This window comes from Phaethon aethereus (assembly GCF_964289735.1).
Source record: "Phaethon aethereus genome assembly, chromosome: 12".
NCBI classification, from domain to species: Eukaryota; Metazoa; Chordata; class Aves; order Phaethontiformes; family Phaethontidae; genus Phaethon; species Phaethon aethereus.
This window is the reverse complement of record NC_138588.1, coordinates 11567697-11595560: the sequence shown is the minus strand read 5'-3', so window position 1 is coordinate 11595560 and position 27864 is coordinate 11567697. Positions and strand designations below refer to the sequence as shown.

Below are 27864 nucleotides of genomic sequence, written 5' to 3'. Positions count from 1 at the left end.
CGTCGGACGGAAGAGGAAGTGGCGCCTCCCGGGCGCCGGCGGCGGTGAGAGGCTCAGTGGCGGCCGCGGGTAGCCCGAGCCCAGCCGAGGCCCTTTCCCGACCAGGTGGCGGACGGCGGCCGCTGAGGAAGATGAGGGCCGCCGCGCTGCTGTGGGCCGCGCTGTGGGGCCTGCTACTCCCGCCGGTAAGGGACTGCGCAGCCCTTGCCGCGCGAGGCGCCGGGGCCCGGCTCCTGGGCCCGGCTCCTGGGCCGCGCTGCTGGTGGCGGCGGGGCCGGCCGGACCGCCCGTCGCTCCCCCTCCTCTGCCGGCCGGGGGTGCAGGGGGGCTTCCTCTCTCCGCTCACGCCCGTGGAGGACCCCGGCCGCCGCGGGCACGGTCCGCGAAGCGTCGTCTCCACCGGCTGGACTGGCGTGTGCCCCCGCCTGCAAACGCTTCGGGAGCGGTGTGGGCTCCGGACTGTGTCCCGAGGCGCTTTCGGGCTTCTCGGGTCTGCCTCGGGCAAGGTCCCCCACCGTCTCCGAGCCCCTGCCTGCTCGCTTGTGTCCGGGGGGCGCTGGCCGGCTCCGGTCAGGCGTTGGGCGGGTGGGATAACAAACTGCCGCGTGCCTGCGTGGGTAAATGCTGGTGCTGTTTCTAGAGATACTTAAATTAGGGTGCTGGAGGAGCGGGCCCCTGGGGTGTCCTGGCTTTTGGCTTGTTCACGTAAAGTGCCGTTTTGGTGCCTGTGGGGGTATCTTGGCAGCCTCTGCCGCACGCACTGCGTGTTGCCGTGGGAACTGGTAGCTTGCTTTGTGCCTAACGGAGTGGTGAACCGGGGGAGCCAGAATCCTCCGTAACCTGCTTAAGCAGTACGAAGGTGTATCTGCAGTAAATGCTGCTCCACTCAGTTGTTTTGTTGTTGGGTTTCATTTGTTTGCTTGCTTTTAACATAATTTTTACCATGCTTTGGTAAAGCAGGATGCAAAGTATTTTCTTGTGTAGGAAGTCACCACTGGATATGCTCAACATAGGTGCACAGTGCAGTTTGTTAGCGCCTTGAGGATGCCTTTGGGTCAAGTAGCTTGTGTCTCTCTACAAAGTGCTCCCTTGCTGTTTGAGAGCCCCACATAGCTGTCATTAGTTGTGTTGGGGTTTTCTGAAGAGAGGCTTTGCTCCTTACCCCAGTGGTTTGCTGCTGCTGGCAAGGGAAGGGTCTTCTGCCCTCCTGTAAGACTTCAGGCCCCATGTCCTGCCGCCTTATTTGCTCTACGAATGCAGCTATAGCAGTGGTGAGCATTAGACCGGGTTATCTGGCCTCAAGAACAGTGTCCTGAGACACAGCGTGGGGAGGTAATGCTCAAAGTAGTATGTGTTTGAGGAAGGACCACTGCTGCTCTCTGAGCACAGGCACCAGTTCCCGTGGGTCATAATGTCTGGAGGGAGGGAAGGAGGCACAGTTTGTGTGTGTCACAGGGCTACTGGCAGAACTACAAAATGATGCTTGTTCAGTTCATGCCTAGTTTTTTCCTACCTTTTCACATTTCTGTGAGGCTTATGTTGTTGCTTGCTACGTACACAATACCTTATCTCTGTTCTGTACCTTTGAGTTTCTTACATGTTTTCTCTAGATGCTGTGATGGATATTGTAAATACAGGCTTGGTTTGGTCTCTGCGTGCGCTGGTTCGTATAACTTCCAGTATTCTACATGGGGGGGTTTACCAGTGCGCTCCAAAGCTCAACAGCCCAAGCTTATATCCCTGCAGCAACAGAGATGTGTTAGGAAAAATAAGGATTAAGAGACAGTATGAGATGTCATCTTCTCTATCAATGACAAGGAATTATACAATAAAAGATTAAAGGTGGTAAAGGAAGGAAATATGATGAGGGAACCACCTGTCAAAAATAGGAAGAAATTTGTTTGAAGGTGAGGGGCTATTGGGAGTTGTCTGAACCTGAAGTGGAAGGAGATGGTGATGCCCCTTTAGGTAAGGACAGCTGTCATGCTTCTACTCCCCATGGGAGCATTTTTATGCTGGAGCAAGTCAGCCTATGGAAGCAGGTTAATCTTTGTGGACACACTCTTAGTCTTCTACTTAAGTAAAAAGATTGAAAATGTGCTCAGTAAGAAGTTTTTACTTTGCACAAATGCTGAGAGTAAGATTTGTTCTATGCTGTTCAGCAGCACAGCTGACTGCAAGGCCACATACCCAAACTAGTAGCTCTTGTCTGTTGTGAAAGAAGGATACCGAAAATGAAAAACAATAAAAGTTCAGCTGGGTGCAGCAGGATTTCAGTGGGGATGGTCCAAGTGAGGCGTAGTATGTAGCATTTCTCTTCATTTTTAGCTTCCAAATGCTGTCTTTAGAGCTCGGCAATGAATATGTAAGGGTAGACGACATGCTCTGGTCCTCCCTCCCCCCATCATGAGCAAGAGCTGCGCTTCCCGATTCATCCCCAGAGAAGGGAAGCTTGCCAAACAAAACATATCTATCACACAAACAAGTCATTGCTCCTTCTAGGTAGACTTAATGCTTGTCTAGCATTAACACTTCATTTCCGGGAACCCATAAAACACGTATTATTCTACTTTGTGAAGCAGAAAGAGCTTTTAATGGATGGAAACATCTGGGGTTTGCACCTGTTGGAAGTCTTTATTGCTTTTAATTTGCCATTAGCTTATGCTTTTAGGTGAGTGCACTTAAGAGGGAAACTTGATAATTTTTGTGCTGATCATGGAACAACTTATTTTAGCTGACAGCTGAAGAACTGTTACATGTTAAACAGTTAATGTGCTCAGGCACTTTGACACAGTTCTCCCAGCAGATGTTCATGCGCTATGGCCAATGTAATGGATTCCTCTGAAGAAGGTTTTTTGCTATTCAAGCCAGGCAGATATAAACCTCCGAAACAATATCGTCACATGTTTTTCTTTCTCTCTAATTCTCGCTTACTGCAGAATACTGATGCGCTAGCCTGAGGAGAAATCCCTCCATAGCCCTGTTAATGATTATCATTGTATATCTGACAACTATTTGGGCTTTCCCCCCTTACCCATGCCTACTTCTAGGTTAATATCTCAGTGTTCTTTCAGACAAACTTGGAATTACAACAGGGAATTTACAACAAAAAATTATTTACATCTTTTTTTTTAATTGATTGGTACTTCAGTTTCTCTCTCAAGAAAAACAGTTGAGATGAGATCATCTCCCAATTTTCTTAAGGTAACACTTCTTTGAGATACAAACTATGCTTACTTGTTTTCACTACTTTGCAGCTGTAGCTACATCTAATCCCTAGTCTGTTCATTTATCCACTTAGATACCTGACCTTTATTAGTATATTAATGCTTGGGGAGAAGTATATATCCCTAAAATTCTCAGAAGTTTTAAAGTTCATATGTATTAGTAAATAGAAATCATGTAACATGAGGGACTCCCAGAGTCATCTTAAGAGACACCAGTATTTACTTAACTACACAAATCTTCTTAAAGTATGGTAGTTGATCTCTGTGTGTTTACAGCTATTTGATAAAATACTCTAGAAGTTGCCATATAATACCTTTATTAGTAGGGGAAATTCCAGAGTCTGCCAGGAGGGAAAGACTTTAATCCACTTGTCCGTGTACTGTTTTAATTGCTTTCTATGTAAAATTTTACACTTTTTGGAAAGTATAGGATGCAGAATCTGAAATCATTTGCCTGGGTTTCTTGATGGTCTTCGACTTGGTGAGGTGAACTGTACATGTAACAAATATATTGTATTTGAAGTGAGGATAAGCAGCTTTATGCAGTGACTAGATTCTTACTAGTTTTCCATCTTTCTCTCAAGTTACCCATGTCTCATGGAATCAATCATTACATAAAATAATTAATTGAATAAAATTCCTTTTCTCCTAACAGCTCTTTTTGTTATGAACAGCTTTTTAGAAGAATGTCCATGTACTGACATTCTGAACTTTGTTTAATTCAGAACACCCTGGTTTATTGCAGGTAACTGCAGATGAGGGGATCCTGCACGCTTCTGGAAGTGGTGTGCCTCCAGTAACAAAGGATTACTGCATAATTTACAATTCTAATTGGATATCCCTTCCAAAGAGCCTGGACAATGCTGTAAGTAGTTTAGAATCATACTGCCTAAGAAAACTAGAATGCAATATGATTTTGGGTCAGCTATAACTGGTCTTCAAAATTTTGAGTTAAATAGGTGCTACATTGAATATTTACCTTTTTGGGTCATGTCCCATCCCTCCCCAAATCTCTATAGTGAACATGGCTATACTTTAAAAAGTCAGCTTCTAAAGTTTACAAAAGTGATACTGTCTCTGTACTTAGAACCGGTTTTAAATGTGCTTACATATTCTGATATTGTTAATTTTTTTTCTTCAGGTGTTATCAGTATGTCTTTAGATTTGGGAGTAAAGCTTCTGTTTATTTGTTTACAAAAATGTAAACTTATGAAGCAGATTTCTTATAGTGGTTCATCAGTTTGATCTTCTGTTTAATTGTCTTAATAACGTGGTGGAATAGGAGATTATCTGGAATGTATCATCTTGAACTATTTTCTGAGTGTGTTTCTTTGAGCCAAACTATGGTGTGAGGCAGAAACAAATTTTCTTTAGGCACTCTTCATATAAACAGGAAATACTTTGCGTTTGGAAGTGATCAAGGCACTCTTCTTTCCCTTCCCTCCTGTCATTCATTAGCAGGTTAACTCAATGTAAAACAGACTAAAAGTCATTTGTCTGCCACAGACATCTTTGCTGTGCTACTTTGGCCACTGGTATGTCTTGACTAACTAAAGAAAACTGACAATAAGTTAAAAACAATTGTCAATATGGAATTGAACTTTAAAATAAGAATACAAATTTTTTTTTAATTCTTTTATAATAAGTAAAATGTTATCAGGCTCACCAACTGTTTTTGAACAAGTATTATACTTCAGAACTCTGGTTGTGTTGTATCATCCTGTACTCGGCACTGGTGAGGCTGCACCTCAGATACTGTGTTCAGTTTTGGGCCCCTCACTACCAGAAGGACGTTGAGGTGCTGGGGTGTGCCCAAAGAAGGGCAACGAAGCTGGTGAGGGGTCTGGAGAACAAGTCTCATGAGGAGCAGCTGAGGGAACTGGGGTTGTTTAGCCTGGAGAAAAGGAGGCTGAGGGGAGACCTTATTGCTTCTTACAACTACCTGGAAGGAGGTTGTAGTGAGATGGATGTCGGTCTCTTCTCCCAAGTAACAAGCGATAAGACAAAAGGAAGTGACCTCAAGTTGTGCCAGGGGAGACTTAGATTGGATATTAGGAAAAACTTCTTCACCAAGAGGGTCGTCAAGCATTGGAACAGGCTGCCCAGGGAAGTGGTGGAGTCACCATCTCTGGAGGTATTTAAAAGACGTGTAGACGTGGTGCTTAGGGACATGGTTTAGTGTTGGACTTGGCAGTGTTAAGTTAACGGTTGGACTTGATGATCTTAAAGGTCTTTTCCAACCTAAATGGTTCTATGATTTTATCTGTCAGTGCTCTTTGGCTTGTGAAGCCCGGAAATAACCAGAGGGTGTACACTGGATTCCCCAGAGCTACAAGCAGTGATAGATAACCAGTTCCTTCTGTTTAAATTATGGCAACAACTGCTGTGAAATTGCATTTAGAAACAGCCAGATATTTCAGCAATACGCTGCTCTAAGTGTGCCTCAGTATTGCATGCTGCAGAAACAGCTGCTCTGATTTTATATTCCTGAGTGAATGATTCCTTTCTGTTACACCTCTTTCTGGCAAACCTCAGATCAGGGAGCATAGTAATGTAGTCTTTTAGGTTAGTTTGCAGTATCTAATTTCCTACTTTCATCACGTTCCTTTTCTCCCTCTTCTCTCTGCAGACTTTCAGGACTCTAGAAAACCTGACTTCAACGGTACTCTGCAGTTCTTCTGAAGTTCCTTCTGGCTTAATGAAGGACAAAGCTGTTGTGGTCATGAGAGGGAACTGCACTTTTTTGGAGAAAGCAAGGATTGCACAGAGTTCGGGTGCTAAAATGCTGTTGATTGCCAGTAAACCTAGGCTGGTAAGTTACAACATGTAGTTTTCTTCTGTAGTGAAATAGTATCTTACCTATTTGGTCTGATGCAGTGCTGTGCAGGGTTAGCTGGGAGAAACCCCAAAACCAGAGGACCCTGGCAATGTGTGGGACTCCAGCATGAATCATTAACCTTCCTCACAGAGTGCTGTGCTAGCACGACTGCTGTTCTGGGACCGAGAGTGTCATACCAAGTTAGCTCTGTGCAATGCTCTGTTGTATCATCTAAAAGTACCTACAGCTGAATTGTATTTTTAATCTGTTCCTTGTATCTTTAATCATGTTTCTAAATGCAAATTCTTGTCTTTATCATTCCCTAATTTTAGAGTACTCTGAACTCCCTGTAATCTTAGGTGATATTTTGTTTTGGACACGTGTGACAAAAATAATCTAGGAAAATGCAATCTGAAATTGGAAATAAAAAAAGGTGTTTTGAGATAGCTTTACAAATGCTTCTGTTGCTTTTTTGTTCTCTATCACAGCTGCAACATGTATGTACAAATATTTGCAATGTATGAATTTGTGTGATTATCATGAGAAGTTAATCCTGTTTTAGAAGCACAGAGAATAAAATCAGCGTTTTGATTATCCCTTGTAATACTATAATAACACAAGAACTTTATGAATCCAGATGTATTGGTAGTATCACCTGTTTTAAGTAGATCTGTCTTCATTAACCTTTAGCAAAAGGTGATGAATGCGCTTTTTTGGTCCTTCCTACAAATACGCTAAAATTTAAAGGATAATCTGCTTTTAGGGATCTAACCTGCTTTGCAAATAGGCTCAACTTACTTATCACTGACGCTTTCTCTTTTAGTCTCCTCTTTCAGATAACAAGACTGATTTTGAAAATGTGACTCTTCCAGTTGCTCTTATAAGATATAATGACATAGTAGATATGCAGCTGGTAAGTAATAGGACCTCAGCATGTTATGGTTTGTATAAACACAGTTTTTTGAACAAATAAAATAATTCCAGGTCAGATCTGGATGTTTACCTGATTTGAACGTGCATAGATATTGCTTTCAGTTTTGCGGAAGTCGTAGAAGTGCTAGTCTTCCTAATTCAGGTTAATTTGAGAGAATGATTAATTAGAACACTAAGAATGGGAAACACAATACCTAACTGGAGGGAGGGTAATCTTAGAAATCTTCCTGCTAAACAAAAATAAGCAGTCTTCCAGTAGACTTGTATGCAGTTGCAGATGCTTGACGCATGTCAAGAGCTATAGCTTCAGAAGGCTGTTCCTTTAGCACAGAAGCTAGAACTGCTGAGCTTGTATCTGCTGGCATAAAATCCTGCAGGCAAGCAGTACCCTGTCAGGTTGGATCTTGAGGATGGTGTGATGGTTTTGGTCTTTCCCAGATGATGGACTCGCTCTCTTTACATATCATGACAGCATCTGTTACACAGAAGTTAGGGAGTTTGAGTTTCTGCTGATGAGTTTATGGTGACATGCCAAGTGTGTGTCATTAAAATGTGGCAGTCTGGTATCTCCTACACTTTATAAGTAGGGCAGTTTGTTTTGGGGACATTTGAAGTTTGTTTTCCTTTACATGTAATATTAGGATGCAGAATATTACAGAGGTTTTTAAAGAAAACAGTATCTTTTCTTCAGTGTGGCTTTTTCTGTTATTTTGGTTTTTATTTAGTGTTAAATAGCTTTGCTAGGCAGGAGTTGCATTGCACATGTTTTTCCGTGAATAGCAGAGGCTAGCACTAACCTGTGTAGTAGCTTCTTGGATTGAATTTGCAAGCTCACTTCACCATTTCTGCTCTTAATCTTCAGAGCTGCCATGGGATACTGTCTTAGGTAAGTATGCAAACTGAAACTGTGCCTAGACGTATAGGACTTTGGTTGTTTTCTGTCTGTTCCCATTAAAGATTGGTTCTTGCCGAGCATTGACCTGACTGAAGGTTTATGATGACTGTCCTCAGTCTGCCTTAGTCTTGATGAATACCGTGTTTTGGTTCAGATTGGCCTCTGTCTTGAAATTTCTCCCTTCAAGTAAGAGAAGTGTTGTTTGCTTAGTTGAGTGGTTTTAAGATATGTGCTGCTAACATGAAAGGGAACTAGAGCAAGGTTAGATCCCTAATTTGTTCTGAATCTTCTTTGCACCACTGTATTGCCTAGTGCTGTTTGGGGAGGTGTCATACGGAATCACTTTTGTAAAGCTATAGTAATTCACCACAGTAACTTTGCTAGTGGATTAGTGTGCCAAATGATGTCTCATACTGCTGTTGAATTGAAGAATTTGGTTTTGTCTTGTAATGAGACTGCCTTCATAAAAGTAGTGAGGAACACAGGCTACACTACAGGTGATTTTTTCCTAGTTGTGATGTAGTTTTGCCAAAGCCTTCTGTCATGTCACTGACAGCTGTTGTTTCGAATGATATGTGCTGCTTAGAAGCTTGTAGCCGTTGTACTCTTCCTACTACAGTTATATTTCTGTTTTAACTCTTTACAAGGCTTCCAACTCTCTTCCTTTATTTGGAAGAGAGAGACAGCACCAGTCTGAGGGTAGCTAGTTTGTATAAGCATTCTTTTTATTTTTTCTGAGAAGACTTCATCTTTGTTAGCTTTCACCATGTGAATCGGGTATATTATAAGTTTTGATAGCAATAGCAGAGTGTTACAAACCTTCTAGTAAGCAGACAGCTCTCTTGCAGAGTTGTTATCTGATGCAATGTGTATGATTCTAGTGCTCCTGTGGTGGGAGCTGAGACTTTGCAAGTTTTTAGTGAAGAGCAGAGCAATAGGAAAAAAGGAAAAAATCACTCTAGGTTATAATGTGGATTATAATTTATAAGGTTTATGAAACTTAACGGAAAAAATGGATTATGACATGTAAGACTTAAAGGTTTAAACATTTTTAGTATTCATGTTTCTTGGGGGTTTTTTTAGTACTTTTTTGTGTCTGTTGGTTTGGTGTTTTAGTTTGTTTTTTCTATGTACAGGATACTGCAATTTGAATAGGGTTTTTTGCTTTTATCTCATGTTATGTTCCACTTCATGCAACTGCAATGTTTCACTAGAATTTAATTTTCTTTCTTGTTTTCTGAACTTTCATAACTTCAGGCAAAGGAATGATTCTGACCTCTTTAGCAGTAAGGTTAGTATCTGTGATTAGATAATTCAGATGCTGAAATGAATCAGCTTTCTTCACATACAGCCACTGTATTCCACTACGCTACTCAGCTTCCAATTCAGTCTCTCCACTGCCAGTTTGATCTTCCTTTAGCCAAACCTGCCTGGCACGTTCATCTCCTCTCCTGCTTTTATCCCCACATGCAGGCTGTTAACAAATCTGTTTTTCTGATGCATTTCTGAAGTCTGTTGTCACTGCAGGATTGCTTTAGAGGCCTTGACTTACTTTGACTACAACAGCAAACCTTTCTTCCCTACCACCTTCCCATTTCCTGTCAAATTATCATTCTTTCTCTTTTTCTTAAATCTCACCTTTCAGTCAAATGGAAGCATCTTGGTTTTGCTTTCAAGGTTTTTGTACAATTCAGTATCAGTTATGTCTCTGCGTTCCGTCCCCTAATCTTCAGTGTCCTTCAGCTGATTTTTTTTTTTTTTTTACTTTGGTCTTAAATTTTTTAAGTAGTGTGAAATTGCTTTCCCTTCTTTTGAATCCATCTCAAATCATGTTTATGTAAAGCTGTTTTGTAACAGCTTTCTGCCACCTTGAGTTTTCACTGTGTCCTGTCTCTGAGTTTTGTGGTTTCAGGAGCTAGAGGTAGACTTCTGCTGATAACTCAGTGGACCTGTGAGTTTGTATTTCAGGTTGATGGACTCAGAAATGCTTTCCTGCAGAGCAGAAGTCTTTGATAGTACTTGGCATATTTGAGGGGTAAAAAGCATTTAGGCTAGAGGCATAACTTCTCAGAACTGTTGAAAGAATGCAAAGTACCATTTTGCCTTGTGGTATCCGTATGTTTCCACAGCAGTAGTAATAGGGTTGTTTTCAAACTTGACTGTCCTGAAAGGTAGCATGGAAAGATTGCTTCTTTACAATGACCAAGGCAAATATATGGGATGTGTTGTGCAGGAAGTTGAAAACTTGCTTTCAGTATTGTGTAGGTTAAGAGCAGGAAATCATGATGTGCATGTTGTTGGAAAATAAGCAATATAATTTCTTTGTCCTTATGAACCAACTTGTATACTATTTTTCAGATGCTTGGAAACGAAGTTAATGTGACTCTGTATTCACCACCTTTGCCAGAGTTTGACTGCAGTATGGTTGTCATCTTCCTAATTGCTGTGTTTACAGTGTCACTAGGAGGCTACTGGAGTGGAGTAGCAGAACTGTAAGTTTGTTAAATGGAACTGCTTAAGTTATGTGGACTAAAAATGTTGTGAAAACTGTGACTATGTGAAAGAAATTCAGTGAGAAATTATGTTCTTTTACGTTGGTAGTTAAAAAAATTAGAAGATCTAGGTGCAATTAGCTGCTTTGCCATGAAATGCTTGAGCACTGCAACCTTTGAAAAATCACTATAGGTCTTTGAGGAACCTTGAGTAGCAGACTGGAAAAGTCCCTGAGGGATAGTGCAGCTCTTGAGAGGAGGAATGAGTTAACGTTTTGACAAATTACCAAATACCCTATAACTAGTGTCATAATACTCCAATATCCATGATAGAAAGTAAATATTTTAATGACACCTTTACAATTCAACGATCCAAGAGTTACATACATGGTCGTATGTAGTATCTGCATCGGCAGGTTCATCCCAGCTGGCTGTGCAGCACCCTCTGGGATGTCTCTGCACCCTACTCTGGTCACTAGGAGCACTGGGGAGTCTGCCTGGGTGGCTCCAGGCAGTTGAAGTCCAACTGCTTCAGCTTTGTGTGTTGTCTGGTGGAGCAACAGAGCCAGGGGCAATAGCAGCTCTAGCACTACACGGGGGCAAGGAGGCAGCAGCAGTCCTTGTGCAGGGAAGGAGAGGGAGCGGAAGTGAAGAATCTGGCAAATACAGGGAAACAAGGGGTAGTAGGGGTTTCTGCACTGTGCTTGAGGGGTGTGCAGCTTTGTTTAGTGAAGTGAAGCACACTCAATGCACACACAGAGCTGTCTTTAGTCTGGAGTTAAACTGGATATAGCCAGCCTTTCAGAGCGTGGTATTATTCTGAGGTGTTTCTTGGACGTCTGCGTATGCTGAATGGGCCAGTGTGCATTACTACCTAGGGCTTCCCATTCTGTGATGTTCTTGTGCTTTGTTCCCCAGAACAACAGGGAGTGGATTGTATGTGATAACAACAGCTTCCTCTTTCCCACTAGTTATGCAAATCTAGTGATTTTAAAGAGATTAAAGATGTAGGAGGAGGGGGGTGTGTGTGTTTCTTTTTTTAAAGGTTGGATGTGATTATGCTGCTTTTTTACCCTGCAGTGCTGTAGGGTGTGACTGCACTGAATGCTAAAATAACAAAATGTGATGCTGTCTCCCATATTGAAAAATACTTAGATGTAATTATATTAAACATGTCAAAGTGCACTTTCATAAGCGTAGGGTGAGCTTTTTTTTAAAAAAGCTGCTTATTCAAAGCATGTCCTCTGAGAAGGTGATTCATCTAACAGTGTCTTACTCCTGTGGGTTTTTCTCTTTTGAAGGTAGCTGTTTCAGTGCTGAATTCAGCATTTTGTAGGTAGGTCCTGGGATTCGTCAGGAACATGCTATCTGATGGGCAAGTTGCACTAGCGTCTGTACTAAAGAATAGTAGGGCTATCTGCTCGAAGAACAAACAACAATTTAAGTCTGTATATTTTGCATGGTGAGGTATAAATATGGAGAATATATACGCAGAAATCTTACTCCCAGTGAAAATCCCCAGTTACAACCCACCCCCACCCCCCTTTTATTTACTCTGTAATTATGAGGTGTAAGGGGAAAAGAACTAGTACTTAGCTTCATTCTGGTAACATGAACGTTTTTTGCAGACACTTAATGTCTATAGTTGATGTTTTAAAACTGTGTCATACCCGTGATTTTGATTTATCATAGACGTATTTATCAGATTGACTATGCTTAGCCCAAGAAATTTTGTAGTCAGAGAAGATGTGCTAAGAGAGTTGAGTGTGTGCATCCTGAAAAGGAGTTTAAGAGTTTTGATAACAGATTTCTTCTCACATGGATCAGAGTTTTGACTGGGGGTACTTCTTAAGGGTAGCAATCACCACACGATTGGAAAGGAGGGCAGTTAATCTTTTCCTTGTGATCTATGCAAGGTTAGAAGTGCATATCTCCATTAAAAATGGAGAGAAACTCAATAAGCATACTATTGTTCTGTAATTTTTAAGTCTAATAATGGTATGAAGGCTTAGACTGAAATGCTGTCAGTCTAAATGCTTTATAACCAACAATTCTGGTCGTAGTAAAATGTTTTCATAATCTGTCATTTGAGGTAAATGTGTTTGTCATTTTCTTAAAACAGTGAGAATTTGAAAGCAGTAGCAAGTCCTGGGGAGAGAGAAACAAGACGGAAGAAGGAAGAAAATGTTACTTTCACCCCTGTAACAGTTATCTTGTTCGTTGTCATCTGTTGTGTCATGCTGGTCTTGCTTTATTTCTTCTACAAATGGTTAGGTAAGAAACAATGGATAATCTCATTAGACTTATTTTTCTGCGTGATCTTATTAGGTGTCTAAGTCTGAAAAGCTAGATTTTTCAACTAAAGTTAATGTAATTTTTTTAAATTGTTCTCTCCATGTCTGAGTTGAGGGTTGAAAAGATGTAGCTGCTACTTAAAAAAGAGAGAACCTTTCTTCTACCCTCTTACAAAGGCTGTCTTGACAGCGCTTATTCTGAATGAAGTAATATGGAGGAGAAGTGACTAGCGACTAGTAAAAAAAAGTACATGATGTATGTCGACGACGTTGGGAGGATGGCAATGATAACTTAGTGTGTTTAGAGTGCAAACTTTTGTTAGGTTTTGCTACGTTGATGTTGAGTTTGTGGTTGCAGTGCCCTAATTAAAGTATCAGGTGAAATGGCATTACCATAATGGAATAAACTCAGGCATACTAGCAATAAGCTAAGTTCTTGAATTATGCAATTCCAGTAAAATGTAGTTTCCAAATTGCTGGTTATTTTTTAAATTTTTTATTTTCTGCCCTCAAATCATGCGACCAGAAAATGTACACTGTTTTAAATACACTTTTTAGTATGAATAATGTAACTTTCGCTCTGAAAGCTTCCTAAATGCACTCTTTCCTAGAATTTCTTAGCAGCTAACCTCCTCCTTCTGCAAAAGAAACTTCACCATCCTGACTTCAGATTTTGTATAGCTTTTGTTATCTTGACTATGAGCAATGCTACCTTTACTAAACTTGTCCCACTAAAAGACTGATGAATCTCTTAATGTGATCAAACGATTTAGGTTAAAAATGACCCCTGTTTACTGTCAGATGTTTCAGGTGAGATTTAGAAAGAAGTAAAGGAAGAAGCCTCTTAAAGGAGAAAGGAATAACAAATTAGTTAGAGGGAGGAAGAAACTTGAATGGTTCAAAGAAAATATGTAATAGCCTTTAGCTAAGAAGCCTTAGTTCTGTGGACTGCGCAGCAGTCTGTGGAGCAGACATCTGAAATTTCTTGGAGGTAAAGAAGCTGTTACAGTGGTATGACATACTGTCCCGGGGGGGGCAGAAAGGGGGAATAAATCTGTACTTAATTAAAAACAAGCAACCAAAAAAACCCTAGAGTGTATGAATGTAAGTCCTAATATCAGTACTTGGAGCTCAGATCAATTCTGTAACTGAAGTACTAGGGAGGGAGTGTTTCCAGCACAAAGCCAGTTGTAAAGCTGAGCTCTATGATGAAGTTCTCTCTCTCTTTTTGTAAATATGCAGGCATTACTAATTCTGCATTGTTGCCTTAAAATTTGAGATTCCCTAAACAGCTGATTTCTTACTGACTTCAGAGGAACCTGTTGTGCAAAAATTCTTGTTTTGCCTCCTGGGGAATTAACAGATCATAATGGTGCACGATCGTGGTTACAACTATAAAATTCACCTTTCTTGCCTGTTTTTTCAGTAATCTCCTTACTCAGAACTGCTTTCTAGCCAGACCTTCACTATCAAAAAAACCCAAACGAACCCTAGCTAGCAAACAACTGGTTTTATTGTTTGTCCACATTTCAGGGTGCTTGCCATAAATTAGAATACACAATATACTAGAACTTAGAACACACAATGTAGAGTTTTTTTGCTAACCAGGTGATTCCTTGCTACATAGAAATTTTTGGAAGGGATGGGGATGGGGTGTTTAGTATCTTCATATGCCACCTAAACCATGAGTCAGGTCTTGGGGATGCTGGAGTTTTTATGCATAAGCAAAGTGATGAAAGGAAAAATCTGAAGTGAGGAGTATTATTGAGAAAGCTGGTAGCTGTGAAAGAGCACTTTGGTTTTAGCCATAACCAAATAAAAGCATGTATAAGCAGTAACAGATGACATATTTCTTCTTAAAGAAAAGGGATGAAAAATAAAATTTAAAAAAATGTTTTCAGTTAAAAAATTTCAAAACTCAAGTCTTTGCTTGATGAGAACTCTTGTCATGGCAGACACTCAGAATTCACCACTTTCTGTAATCAGGTGACTATAGTCTCCAATGACTGTATTGAGCAGTGCTATAACTGTTAACAGTTTATACCAAATGTACGTAATTGTGTTTGATTCCTGTTTGCTGGGGTTTTTCTATTGTATTCTATTGTTTGTCATTGATTCCCATCTTCCATTCTTTTTATTTAGTGTATGTTATAATATCAGTCTTCTGCTTGGCATCTGCAATGAGTCTATACAACTGTCTTGCAGCACTAATAGGAGAAATACCATTTGGGCAGTGCAGGTATTGTACACCTTTCAATTATTATAAATGTAAGGTTTCTTTTGCGCATTTTCTGGTTGCTACTCAAATTAGTGTGAAAATGCAAGAACGGTTTAATTGTTTCCTGTACAGTTTAGTGTGTGGGATTGTTACAGAAGAAAATTACAAGCCGCTTAATAGATATTAAAGGTATCCATAGCATCATCAACAGTTAAAATAATGTCGTGGGAGATCTTGTGTATTACCTTTATTTGAAAGCATTGCTATAATCAAACTTGAAAGGGTCTGCTTGGCCGTCTGAGCTCGGTTTTACAAAATTCTGATTGCCTGTAGGGTGTTCTCGCTTTGTTCGAGGAACTCTCTAAGGGATGAGGAGTAAGGGATGTAAGGGATCCTGCACATACTTTTGTTTTCTTGGCAATGGGGATGCTAAATAGTTTCCAACTTTTAGTGGACTGTTTGAGCAAGTACTATGCTATAGGCAGTAGAGGGCTTTTTTTCCCTTCATCTTAATCTGTACTGTACCTCTGACAGACGAAGTTTTAATTATTTTTTTTCTTGTGACGGCAACATGTTGCTCATGTCCTCTGTGTTAGAAGTTAGTGGTTATAGTCCTAACTTGAGTAGCGGGTTATCAGTGTACAGATAGCCTCTTCTTACTACTCAGAGTTAAATATCCTGCAGGCATTTGTGAGTATGGGAATGTCCCTGTTTTCGTTCCCTGTGTTTTCACTTTAAAAAAACATAACATTTAACGCAACAAATGGTTCTTTTCCCCAAAAGAACAGTGCTTATAAGCTTGGAAGCCTAAGGCTATGTTTGCATGTTACTTACTACAGGATATTAGTGCCAGGTGATCCAGTAGCGCATCAAAAGATAGCGATCAGATAGAAAAGACAGTGGGTTTTGTGTAGGCTGCAGGACAGGCATTACTTCTGTCAGTTAATATCAGTTCAAGAACTTTCCCAGAAGATTGAGTAGGCAGTGGAAACAGATACTGGCTCACAATTTGGCAATACATAGTTATTCCATTTCTAATCTTGTCTTGCGTGTCCTAAAATTGATTCTCCTCACCATCACCCCTTTCTGGAATCATGACATGACTATCCCTCACTGACATAGTTCTGTTGGCATAATGGTTACATTACAGAGATGGATTAAATAAATTCATCTGCTTGCTGCCTTTCCTGGATGTGTTTGCTAAAATTAGGACTGGTCATCAAAGCCCAACTTGGCTTACTGCCTGTGGGCATGTTTTTAATGCAGCCCAGAGAAGGACTGATACTGCAGTTGCAAGAGTAATGCCCCCTGAGCCTGAATGGAACAAACAGGCAAAGGAGGAGCTCTCAGGATGTAAACACCGTGTCATCTTACGGACCCATGATGGCACAGGCATGGGTTTTGGCTGTTGCAAGCTTTCTTTTTTAATTTAATAATTTTCTTTTAGGATTGCATGTTGCAACAAAACCATTGAAGTGAGGCTTATTTTTCTTGCTGTATTCTGCATAGCAGCAGCTGTCGTCTGGGCAGTGTTTCGAAATGAAGATAGGTAAGTGATGCCTTCTGACTTAAGAGAGTAATATGAGTAATCGTCATTAATGAACTTCCCATCGTTCCTGGAGCATGGCATCCTTCTAAACTCCAGTGCCGATTTAAAAAAAAAGTTATGAAAGTATTTATGAAGCTTAACAGGCATGGGAATAATAGAGAACAAAACTATACAAATGAACTGTGTGGTAATTTGGAGTACAAAAATTACGAAGATGAGGAAGAACTAGCTTGATTGCTAATGGTTGCCACAGAGGGAAAAAAAGAGAAGTAGTAACATAGGGACCATAGGACCTTATGCTGCTTATGCTCCAGTGAAAGCACAGAACCACAAATATTCAAATATTATAGTACAATCCTAAGTAGCATCTTGAGACAGATGTTAAGTAGGGCTTGCAGTCAACAACACCTGTTGAGCAAGTGAGCAATCATACAAGTGAACACCAAGGCCCTGTTATGGCCTCTTTTCAACTCATTTTCCCAGTAGTACACTGATAAAGAACAGTTACCTATTTATGATCAGAGGCTAGTGTAAATTGACCATCTTGAAACTAGTATTTTTGTGGTTTTGGTAGCAGTACTTCTTAAAAACTAATTTCTTGCTTTCCAATCCATTTTGCGATCTTGCTATTTCCAGGAGAATCTAAAAGTGTTATTGCGCTTAGATTCCATCAGTAGTTTGAACAATGTGTAAAAAATGTGCTCTTATTTTTAGGTGGGCTTGGATTTTGCAAGATATTTTGGGAGTTGCTTTCTGCCTAAACTTTATTAAAACACTGAAAATGCCCAACTTTAAGGTACTGTAAGTTGCTTACCTGAAGAAAGTATTCTAATGCCATGAATCTGTAAGTTTAGTGTCAGGAAGTAGATTTTCAACACTTAAGAACTATATATTAAAAAAAATAAAAATCTTTACCATTTTTAATAATTAAGGTAAATGAATAGTGTTCTAAATATTATGCCAGAATAAACTTTGTGTATGTTTTTTTTAACATGGTGATACAGTAATAGTACTGGAATCTAACTATGTAGTCCTCGAAAACCTACAGTAATATTTTCTTCTTTTTTTGCCAGTCCTGTGTGATACTTCTAGGCCTCCTCCTTCTATATGATGTATTTTTTGTCTTCATAACACCATTTATCACAAAGGTATGTATGTGAATTTATCTTTAAAATAAAACCAGAAATGTTGTCTGGTCACTGGGGCAGTATTTTTGTGAGACAGATTAGTGTTTTCAGCATTATCGATGCAGAAATGCTGGCTGATTTCCTCCCCCCCCCCCCAGTTTAAGGCAGCAATGGTTTCAAATTTCATCTTGTATGGTCTGTAGAGTGTAAATGCTTGTGTAGGTTCCATAAATTTTGTTAAATGACTTACATTTTCGCCAGTCACATGACCAGAAGTAAGCTGTGCCCAACTGTGCGACAGTGTGATGATGAGAAATGACTGTCCTCCAGTTTTCTTCCTTCTTTTGCTTTTAACACCTGCATATTGGAACATGTTCTACTACTTTCTGTGGTGCTCATTTGCAGCGTAGCATGAACTGTATGCAAGCGTACCTTCTTTTATTTTGAAGCAGAAAGCTCATAGTAAAAAAAGCTGACGCATTTTTATCTAAAACTTCCAGCTACATCTAGTGGATTTGTTGTGCTTTTTTTAAACAGTTATTTTAGGCTGGACTACATGTTTTTAATACAAAACAATACTGTATAGTGCTGTATGATTCTAGTCCATTCCTTTTGATACACAGGATTTTTCCATTCCTGAATTGTAAGATGAGGCACAACCAGTTTTTGTAAATGTAGTATGAATGTTTTGGTATATTAAACCACTAACTTCTGAAAAATAACCTTAATTTCAGAATGGGGCAAGTATAATGGTTGAAGTTGCAGCTGGACCTTTTGGAAACAGTGAAAAGGTATGAATAGTTGTTTTAATACGTGCAACATACAAATACTGACACTTCGTAGCTAATTCATAGTGTGCTTTTCGGCATAACTTTCTCACAAAATATAGCCAGCTTCTGCTATTTTCTTTTAAGTATTAAATACCTGTTGACTTGGGTTTGATCCTAGAATGATGGAAACTTGGTGGAAGTCCCTACTGAACGCTCAGCTCCCCATGAGAAAGTAAGGATTGTATTTCAGATACTGGATTTTTAAATGATTCCCTCTGAAAAGACTATTCTTTTGGGGAAAACCTGACTGTCCAAATTTCTCTTCAGGGCCTGGATATCATTGATCAATACTCTGTAGTTAGGTTAATAATCCAGACTTGTTATTCTCATTATATGGTTAAATGTTGTTTTAACTTTTTTTTGGAGTGTGCGTATTATTTGTAAATCTGAAATTCCAGCTTATCTATTGCCTTAAGCTTTATCCACTCTCTATGTTGGTTTCTGGTTTTTACTTTAGGTTCTACCTATTTTGAGGTTCTGCGTTAACAATTAATTAATTACATTAAAACTGTTTATTAATTTAAGCAATCAAACAAAAACAAAATCCAAAACACCACGACGATTTAGATTAGATTTATGTGGGCTTCTAAAATAATGTTTTACAGTTACCTGTGGTTATTAGAGTGCCTAGACTTGAATACTCTGCATCGACACTGTGTGACATGCCATTTTCATTGTTGGGTTTTGGAGACATTATTGTCCCAGGTGAGCAAATGTTTTTGGCATTTGTAACTTATGATTAAATATTTTGGGTTTGATTCTCAACTGACTTATATTAGAGTTTATTCTACAAAGTAATTACTGAATGAAATGCAGCAGTTTGCCTTGATCTGTCAGTGCAGAATACAACAAAAGCCACAATATAAGAAAGCTTAGTATGTTACAGAACATTTAAATAGTGAAGGGTTTTTGCTTTTCTGTTGCACTGTATTGTGTAAATAGAAGTCCCACAAATAAATTCAGTTATCGGTATTAATTAAATCTCATAGAAATCTCACAGAAAGCAAGTATTCTGTGACTAGTATTTTCATATCCTAGACTACCTAATTAGAGGTGAGGTAACAGAAAACGTATTATCAAGTTTTTCCATCTTTCTCAGAAGAGCTGAATTTTGCCATAGTTGGAGTCTTGAGCAAATTACTTAAGTCAGGCACAAAGCACCATCTCGTGAACAGTGTGCTCTACCTTTTCCTGTGATTTGTACTGAGGCAAAATTGCTGATTGTTCAGAGTGAGCATTGAAATCCTATTGAAGAAAAGCATTAAAGCTAGGCTGTTACTCTTCTGTATTAGTGCGTTCAAAATTGAAAATACCGCAAGGTAATTAGCTTGCTTAAAAAAAAAAACACACAACCTTTTAATACCAAGATCACTTGGCTCATATTTGCATTATTGTTTTGATTTTCAAGACTTACTGTAGCATGTCTTAAACTGGTTCTTGGCTTTCCAGAAATAAATGGGAAGAAGATAACATACAGTAATGGGAAGTCTTACTATACATTCTTTTTATGCTGCTTTGATTTGGAATATTAGGGAGAAGAGAATTCATGGCTAAATATTTCATTGATTTGCCTTTTTTTTTTCCCCTCTCTCCCCCATCAAGGGCTTCTGGTTGCCTATTGTCGAAGATTTGATGTTCAAACAAGTTCATCTTCTGTATACTACATTTCCTGTACAATAGGTAAATCATGATATTTCAGCAATGTTAATCTTCATGCTAGCTTTTTTCAAATGGCAGAACTAGATAGTTTTCTTCAGATAAAAGTTCAGTGTTGTCAAGAATCTCTTTATAATCTTTAATGTCCTTGCCCATATTTAAGGTGAGTATTCTTTATGGTATTCAGCTGCTTTGAGAAAGCTTGCAAATACAGAGCAACCTGTTGTCCCTCTTCAGTTATATTAACAAGGAAGATACTTCTTTTAAAGTAGTATTAATTCTGGCTTACTAAATGAGTGACAGTTTGAAAATTCACCTGTTCTTGATCGTGTGTGTATAAATATCTTTTTATAGCTTATGCCATTGGTATGGTGCTGACTTTCATTGTTTTGGCGTTAATGAAGATGGGACAACCTGCCCTTCTCTATCTTGTACCATGTACACTCATTACTAGCTCGCTTGTTGCTTGGAGGCGCAAAGAGATGAAGAAATTTTGGAAAGGAAGCAGTTACCAGGTAGGCTGGATGCCTTGGGTATTTTGTTGTTAACTCCTTTGAGTATATGCTTCTCTAAGTACTTGGTAAATATATCACCCACAATCCAATTTTTGCTACTCTTAATGTTGGTTATCTTCTGGAACAACTATAAGGAAAAATAGTCTTTACTCTTAGAAAATCTTAGTCTAGTAGTTGACATGGCAGAATAAAGCTTAAGGGGGATAAAATAGCTGGTTCAGTACTCATGGGGAAAAAGTTATTTGTTCTGTTTTATTTTCTTTGAAATGTTTTTTCATGTTTTAACATTCCTCAGCTATCATCTTGATGTGGTATAGCATGAGTCACTGAACTAAGCGTGCCGATTCCAATTAGCACTAGTCCTGTATTGAGAGACAGTTCAAAAAAAGCTGGTGATCAACTAGAATTATAGAAACTTTCCATGCATCACTGGTGTCCTCCATCATCAGGATTATACGGAGCATTCAGCAACAAAATGGCTGGGTGGTTATACAACTGTTTTCTATTGCAGTGCACACTCCGTACACACTGCCTTGGGTATTCTGCATTTCCCCTTTGATTATCTCTAGCACTACCCAGGAACTGCAGTCCTTAAAATCCCACCAGCTGTCTACCTCTGCCTGTTGACATTTGCGCATTCCCTGTGATTCGACTTGCTGTACTGAACGTGCCAGTAGCCCTTGTGAGCTGGCATTTATCGTAAGACAGACAAGTCTTGAGATTACTCTAAATTTTTTTTGAGACCTCAAGTCCAATATTGTTTGAATTCAGCAACTATCACCTGTATCTAGGCTGTGTTGAACTCTGCCCAGAGAATGGATTGTCTGATGCAGGGAGAGGTGGGTGATGTCAGTTGATGGTGGAAAGGAGCAGCTCCTGCTTTTTCAGCTTCTGGATTGCAAGATTTAAGTGGATCAATAGAAATAGAGGTGATGGTAATTCTTGTAAAACTGCAGGCATGCAGCTCCGGTAGTAATATTAGCTAAATGCTACTTTTTGTTGATCTAATATTGTACACTTGCTTCAGCTGGAGGTTGGCTAGTTATGAAATTACTCAGGAGATCTTAAGCTTTAACTAGATACCCTGTCTTTTTGTCTACAGTCTCAACTCTTCTCTTTTTATAGGTCCAATGAATAGAAACGTTTCTCTCTAGGTCAGAATGAATTTGGCTTAGCATGCGTTTGTATATGAACTGGTGACTGTTTGCTATTCTAAAATAAACTGTGTCACATATATGTGAAGCCCAGTAACTCTGGGACTATGGGGCAAAGCTATGCAATTTATTTTCCTCACTTGAGTTCTGAGTAAGATTGCCCTAAGTAAATCTGGCAAGTCTCTTTAGTGACAAAAATTTCTTGCACTTCCCATAGCAAAACTCATACTTGAAAGAATTATGTTGCCATAGTAGTTGTTGCATGTCTTTTCAACTGGTTTCTTGAAGGATTAAAACTGCTCTGAACTTCAGCTTGTTTTGAGGTCAGATGACTTAATTTCTGGCACAATTAAAATACTGATTTCCACCCCCACTCCACCATCCCTCAGTTAAGACTTGTCTGTGATTGAACACCTCCGTGTAACTTTACAAAATCCTATTTTTCTATAACTTTCTGAAAAACTTTTTCTGTATTACTTTTTTTTTTTCCCAGAGGGTGTTATTCAAGTTGCACTCCCAGAATGCTGTAGGTTGATCTTTCTCATATGTTGTCCTCCCTCAAGATACATAAAGGTGTATCTTGAACTGTCCTTACTGAACTTACAAACAAGCAAAAAACAAACACACGCACAAAAAAAACCCAAAACCACAACTGAAAACAAAACCATGCAACCCCCAGGGTTGCAATCTCCAGCTTTCAGTGCTCATTCTGAGAAGGAAAGATATAGAAAAGTGACAGAAGACTGTTGTTTTTGTGGCAACAATCATCATTTGGACTGTAGCAGAGCTGCCCCATTGACAAGGGCGACCAGGTTTCTGTAGAGGTTTGCTTGTCCTCATGGGAACAGAGAAACCTTGCAGACTTGTTAGAGCAAGGTGTCCTAAGAATAGGACTACAGGAGCATATAGAGTGTATCAGGTGATTAAACTTCATGAATGCTGCTGTTTATCGGCTGTTAGTTAGCTTTTTTGAGTTTTGGGGTTTTCTGGGTTTTTTTTTTGTTGTTGTTGTTGTTGTATATGATTTTAATAATGGAATGAATTCTATTTAGGTATCGGACTCCTCCAGGACGCCTTTGCTACAAGGTGTGATTATGGCCTTCTTTTAATGCAACTTTACGAATCATCTTATGGTTTCTTTTTTGTTTTTTCCTCTCTGCTTCCTCTTTTCATTCTTTTTTATGTCTATCTTCTTTTTAATTTAATGGAAGAGTGTAGAAGTGAAGATGAGCTATAAATCTGTTTTTGTTCTTAGGTGTTGGGTTCCCGCCCCCCAATCTTTAAAGGAATACAAGAAAACTTAAGTAGCAATGGAGCGATGATTTCTAAGCCTGAAGGCAGGCTTTGTTTTCCTCTCTGCTCTAGGATTTCCCAAATCCCTAGGAGTGTCTTCAGATACTCAGAACTGATGTTAGTTTCCTCTACTGTTACCTATGTGGAAGTCCTTCACCTAATTTTTCTGTGCCAGTGCATTGACATGAAAACCTGCTTAGTGCTAAACAACAATTTTGTTGTCCTGTTATAATGTTCAGCATTATAATTTGCCTTTAGTAACCGTGGCTACAGTCCCTCTATCATCTTACTACTCAACAGTATACTTTATCCCATACTGTCTGCAATGCTTGCAGTGGGATGGGGAGCAAGGATTCGGACCAGCTTTTGTGGCCTTGCTGCTGCACAGCTTCTAGGCTGCAGCGAGAAGGTTTAACCTTAATAGGCTATAGCTCATGACTGCTAACACTGATGGTATTTATTTTAGCTGTCTGCTGTCTCAAGCACAGCATGGAGAGAGCAATGCAAGCTTTCAAATTTCAACTTCTTGCAAAGTTTAAGCATTTAAATATAATCTTGAATTATAGTCATCAGTCTAGAGTTGTACATCTATTTATAAAGCATAGCTTGTGTGCCCTATACACTGAAGACAATTTGAGATGGTGAACTCTGCCTAGGTCTTAAATTCTGAACTAAAATGTACTTTCCTAATTAGCTTCTTTCTTCTAATAAAGAGTACTTTAAGTCTCATTAAAAAGCCTTAACAATAAAGAAATTAGGTAGAAACCCAAGAAGACTTTAGGAAGTGGGAGGGGTTGAGTACAAATTAAAATCAGATGGCCAGACTGTATTTTTATAGCTTAAAATTCTTCTGTCCTGCTGTGTGCACTCAAGTTCTTGGATAGGATTGTTAAAATCAGTTTTTCAGTTTCTACTTCATACATACGGGAAATACTTGACTCCCTCGGATAGCTCTGAGGTCCCATAATTCTTAGCTGAGAGCATTTCTGTTTCTGCATAACGATGGAGTCTTAAATTCTAGTTATGCTGTACATGGCGCTTTTATGGAGTAGTCTTGAGTTGCTGCACAGAAAAACATTTTAGCTATTCACTGAAGCACAGGGATTTCTTGGGAGAGTAACATACCTACTTTCCTATGACCAAATGGGCAGTATTGCTACTGTGAAGTGTACAATAAAGGTTTTTCTAGGTTTTTTGGATTGCTTATGCTCCTCGTGTATGCCTGCATGATAAACTTATTTGATACTTATTTCCCAGTTATTGATTTAATTTAAAAATACTATTTGTTTTTTGTATCAGTACAGTCTATGAAATAATTTTAGTAACATCATGAAAAACCTAGTGGACTAATGAAACTTTGAAGTCTTCTAGGTAGAATAGCCTTGCAACGATTTAGACTTTGTCAGTTTGAAGTGTTGTGCAAGCTTTCTTACCTCTCTTGGAAATAATAAATCAACAGATTTGTCACTGGGATGTTACTACTGCAATTTTAAATCACATTTTTAGATACTTGCAAATTAATCATAGCTCTAAGTTGTCAAGAATTACGTGAATGCAACATCATCAGAGTGAATCTCGCAGTTACGTGTGTCCATAGGTTCTATGTACTTTTACAGGTAGAAGTTTGTACTTCCATCTCTAGTTTGTCTCTCTGTGTGTAGTGTTTTGGGTTTTTTAATTTTGTTTTTTAATAATTCACCATGTTAGGAGATAGCTTTGTAACTAAAAAACATTTGTTTAACCTATCTTGACACCCCCCCTTCTTAAAAACTGCCAGGAATTCAGATGTGAGAGAAAAGCTTCTGAATCACTTCCACTTAAAATGATCATCAGCTCTCCACAATGTACGGTCTGATTCCTTTGGCTCTTTTGAGGCTTCAAACAACAACTTTGTCCAGGATTTTAGCATGGTACCTTCACCTTGCTGCTGGTTGTTGTAAAGATTCCTGCAGCTTCTGCTGAGGCTTTGGGGATGGGGTTGTCCTGAGAGAGCCTACAATTGATATAGACTTGTGGAAAAAGCTGCTTAATGCAATCTTACCCTTTTAGAAAGTCATCTGTTGTCCCTGGCTTCAAGTTGTGGGCTATCCTTCTTCTATGTGGTGGAGAGATTAGAAATGGGGTGGGGTGGCTTTTTTTTTAACTCGTAACATTTATGTCTATCAAAAAACTCTAAACACCCTTTATGCTCTACTAGCCATTTTGGTTTTAAAGTTAACTTAAAAATCTGATATATTAAGCAGAGACTTTAAAATTTAAATACAGGTGGTATCTCCAACATAAGTACATTTTGTGCTACTTACTTAAGAGAAGAATCTCTGACTTTGGGATACACTGAATTGTTGCAAATAGTGTTAACTCCTCCTTCTGGAAGCATCTTTTCAATTCAATAGGGAAACATTTTACAAAAATGCTTACCAAAACTACCTGCTGTATGCCAGCTGTTAGATGATCCTCCCTAGGATGAAGGAAGGTACATGGCATTCCTTGATGTAATGTGGTACTGTGTGGGGTTGGTTGTTGTTGTTTTTTCCCCGTAACATATACTTCATCCTCATTCAGAATGACAGTTTGACTTCTGTAATTGTAGGGAGTGTTTTGCTTTGGATGACTTTTGATGTGGGGTTTTGGTCACAGTGCCGGGGGAAAGTTCTAGATACGCAGAAGTGAATGCAAGATTGTCGTTAGCATCGGAGCCTGGTGTTCACTGCTGGACTGAGTGTGGGCACAGCTATTTGACAGAAGGGCAGGGTGCCTTTTTACCACTAGGCAGCATATGCCACTCCCGAAGAATGTATATAGGATTTTCTCCGCTTGATGCTGAAAGCATTATGCCCTTGTGCTGGTAATCCTGTCGTGCTGGGCGTATGAGCTCCTGGACACCTGTTTTTCAGCGTTAGTTTTACTGCTTCTGTATTTTCTGTCTCTGGTTGTCAGCTGTCAAAACTGTGCAATCCTTGGCCTCTTGTTAATTATGCTTAATTCCGAAGCCCTCAAACGGATGGGTCTCAGTTTGTCATGCTAACAGATGTGTGTATTACCTCTTACCTATTCAATGCCTTGTCCCGGGGAGGAAAGGAGAGGCTTCGCTGCCCTCTAGGAATACAGCAATGGATAGGGAAACAGGCTGCTTTTTTAGTCGGGGAAAGTACAATGTTGTCGTGTGTTATTCAGGTGATCTAATCGGTTACATTAATTGGAAAGTATAATCAGTCTCTATAATAATCCGGTTTAGATTCTCTTTTGTTGCGGGACTTTACAATTCCATTTCCTTTATCCTTTTTAAAATAAAAGGAAAGTTTACAAAGTAATGTTGCCAATACAGTCGGTTTTTACTAACTGCAATATAGCTAGCTTTTACTGCCATGAAAAGAGAAAGCTAGTCTTCTCTATGTGAGCTATTGCTTGCTACCTTTAAATGTTAGGAGGGACCGTAGGGTCTATTTCCAGTTCTCCAAACTGTTTCTTTGAAAAATTGGCTTAACTCCAATCAGGTTTTTTTGTTCTCTGTATTTAATAGAGGCGCTTTTGACTCAGAAGTCTAACTTCTTGTAGAGGACTTGGATCCTTGGTTGGAGAACGTGTTTGAAGTGGAAAGCATTAGCTAAAAGAGCTTTGATTATTTGGCTTGAATACTTTCCTGAATCTATAAAGGACTTCCTATCTGTATGCTGCTAAAATGCACTCTAACACATGTTTAATTGTATTTCTCTTAGCTAACAAATACTTTGGACCAATGGGGGCAAAGCAATATTTCTTTATAAAGAACCATCTCTTTTTTTTTTTCTTGTTTCTTTTTCTTCTTTTTACATTTAGATGATGGAACACCTGGATTATACAGGAAATGACGAGAGCACAGCATCAGCCAGTGAACAGCCTGGAGGACAATAACATGTAGGATCCTGATTTAAAATAGTATTCAAATTTTCTACAAATGAATTACAGTAAATTTGGTGAAGTTTTACAATAGAGTATTTCCAACTCTGTGTAAAAGGGTTTTTTACTCCCGCAACTATATTTTTATGGAAAATATTGTTAATAGCATAAAAGTAATCAAAATACTTGCATTTTTACAGCCAAACCATGGCTAGTAAAACTGTGCCTTATTTCAATTTAAATAAAAGGATATTTTCTATGCAATTTTCCAAATGTGTTTCTATACAGTATATTTTTATAAAAGTTTCTTGCCCATATCAGTTGGATGTATAAAATGTTTTCTTAATTTTGATTAAGACTAGTTAAGTTTCATTTAAAAAAAAATAAAATCCAGTACCCTTCATAGGATTCCTTTCCAGATTTGGAATGCAAAGATTGGTAGTAATGTAACTATAGCAACTAAAGAATGAAACTGTAGTTCTGTTACTACAAGTAATTGAATAAACACTGTGTATGTTAGTCTAAGTACAGTGTAAGCCATAAATAGATAACCGGGCAAATTTAGCTTGGGGTTGCAACACCCCACCCCCTCCCCCAGTATCACTGGTTTATGCCTTAGTAGTGAAAATTAAACTTTGATGCAAGTCTTTGGATTATACACAATGCCAGCCGTTTCAAAAAAATAAAAAGGGGGAGGTACTTACAGAGTGGTTCTGGAAACTTAGGTGCAGCTCCTGGAATAGCTGACAAACAAGGTGGTGCAAAAGGCAAGAGGGTTTTCGCTCAAGAAGTGCTATCTGGGGCGGGGGGAGAGTGTATGTGAGGGTGTGTGTGAAATGTTAACTCTGGCCTGGTGGTTCTCCTACTCATTGAGACTAGGTCTATATTTGTGGTATTCATTTGGCTGTGGATCAGTTCAAAGAGATGGGGGAAGACAGGACAGCTTTTTGTTTTTTTTTTTAGCTTTTGCATCTAAACCATACTTTT

The 27864-nt window shown here is 39.2% G+C and overlaps 1 protein-coding gene across 3 annotated transcripts; it reads left to right on the top strand.

Moving 5' to 3' along the window:
- Positions 1–131: 131 nt before the first annotated feature.
- SPPL2A (signal peptide peptidase like 2A) lies at positions 132–27464 on the top strand (the record flags this gene model as incomplete). Of its 3 annotated transcripts, none has more annotated exons than XM_082005282.1 (16): positions 132–185; positions 3973–4092; positions 5857–6039; positions 6869–6958; positions 10232–10365; positions 12488–12639; positions 14802–14898; positions 16325–16426; positions 17141–17222; positions 17500–17574; positions 18288–18344; positions 18502–18555; positions 18989–19088; positions 19986–20063; positions 20394–20554; positions 26818–27464. In XM_082005282.1, 16 exons carry the CDS (start codon positions 132–134, stop codon positions 26890–26892), a joined length of 1614 nt encoding a protein of 537 aa, XP_081861408.1. In that variant the 3' UTR covers positions 26893–27464. The 3 variants fall into 3 exon arrangements, with proteins under 3 accessions (XP_081861408.1, XP_081861409.1, XP_081861410.1); XM_082005283.1 differs by lacking the exon at positions 26818–27464 and adding an exon at positions 22761–23380; XM_082005284.1 differs by lacking the exons at positions 18502–18555; positions 26818–27464 and adding an exon at positions 22761–23380.
- Positions 27465–27864: the final 400 nt, after the last annotated feature.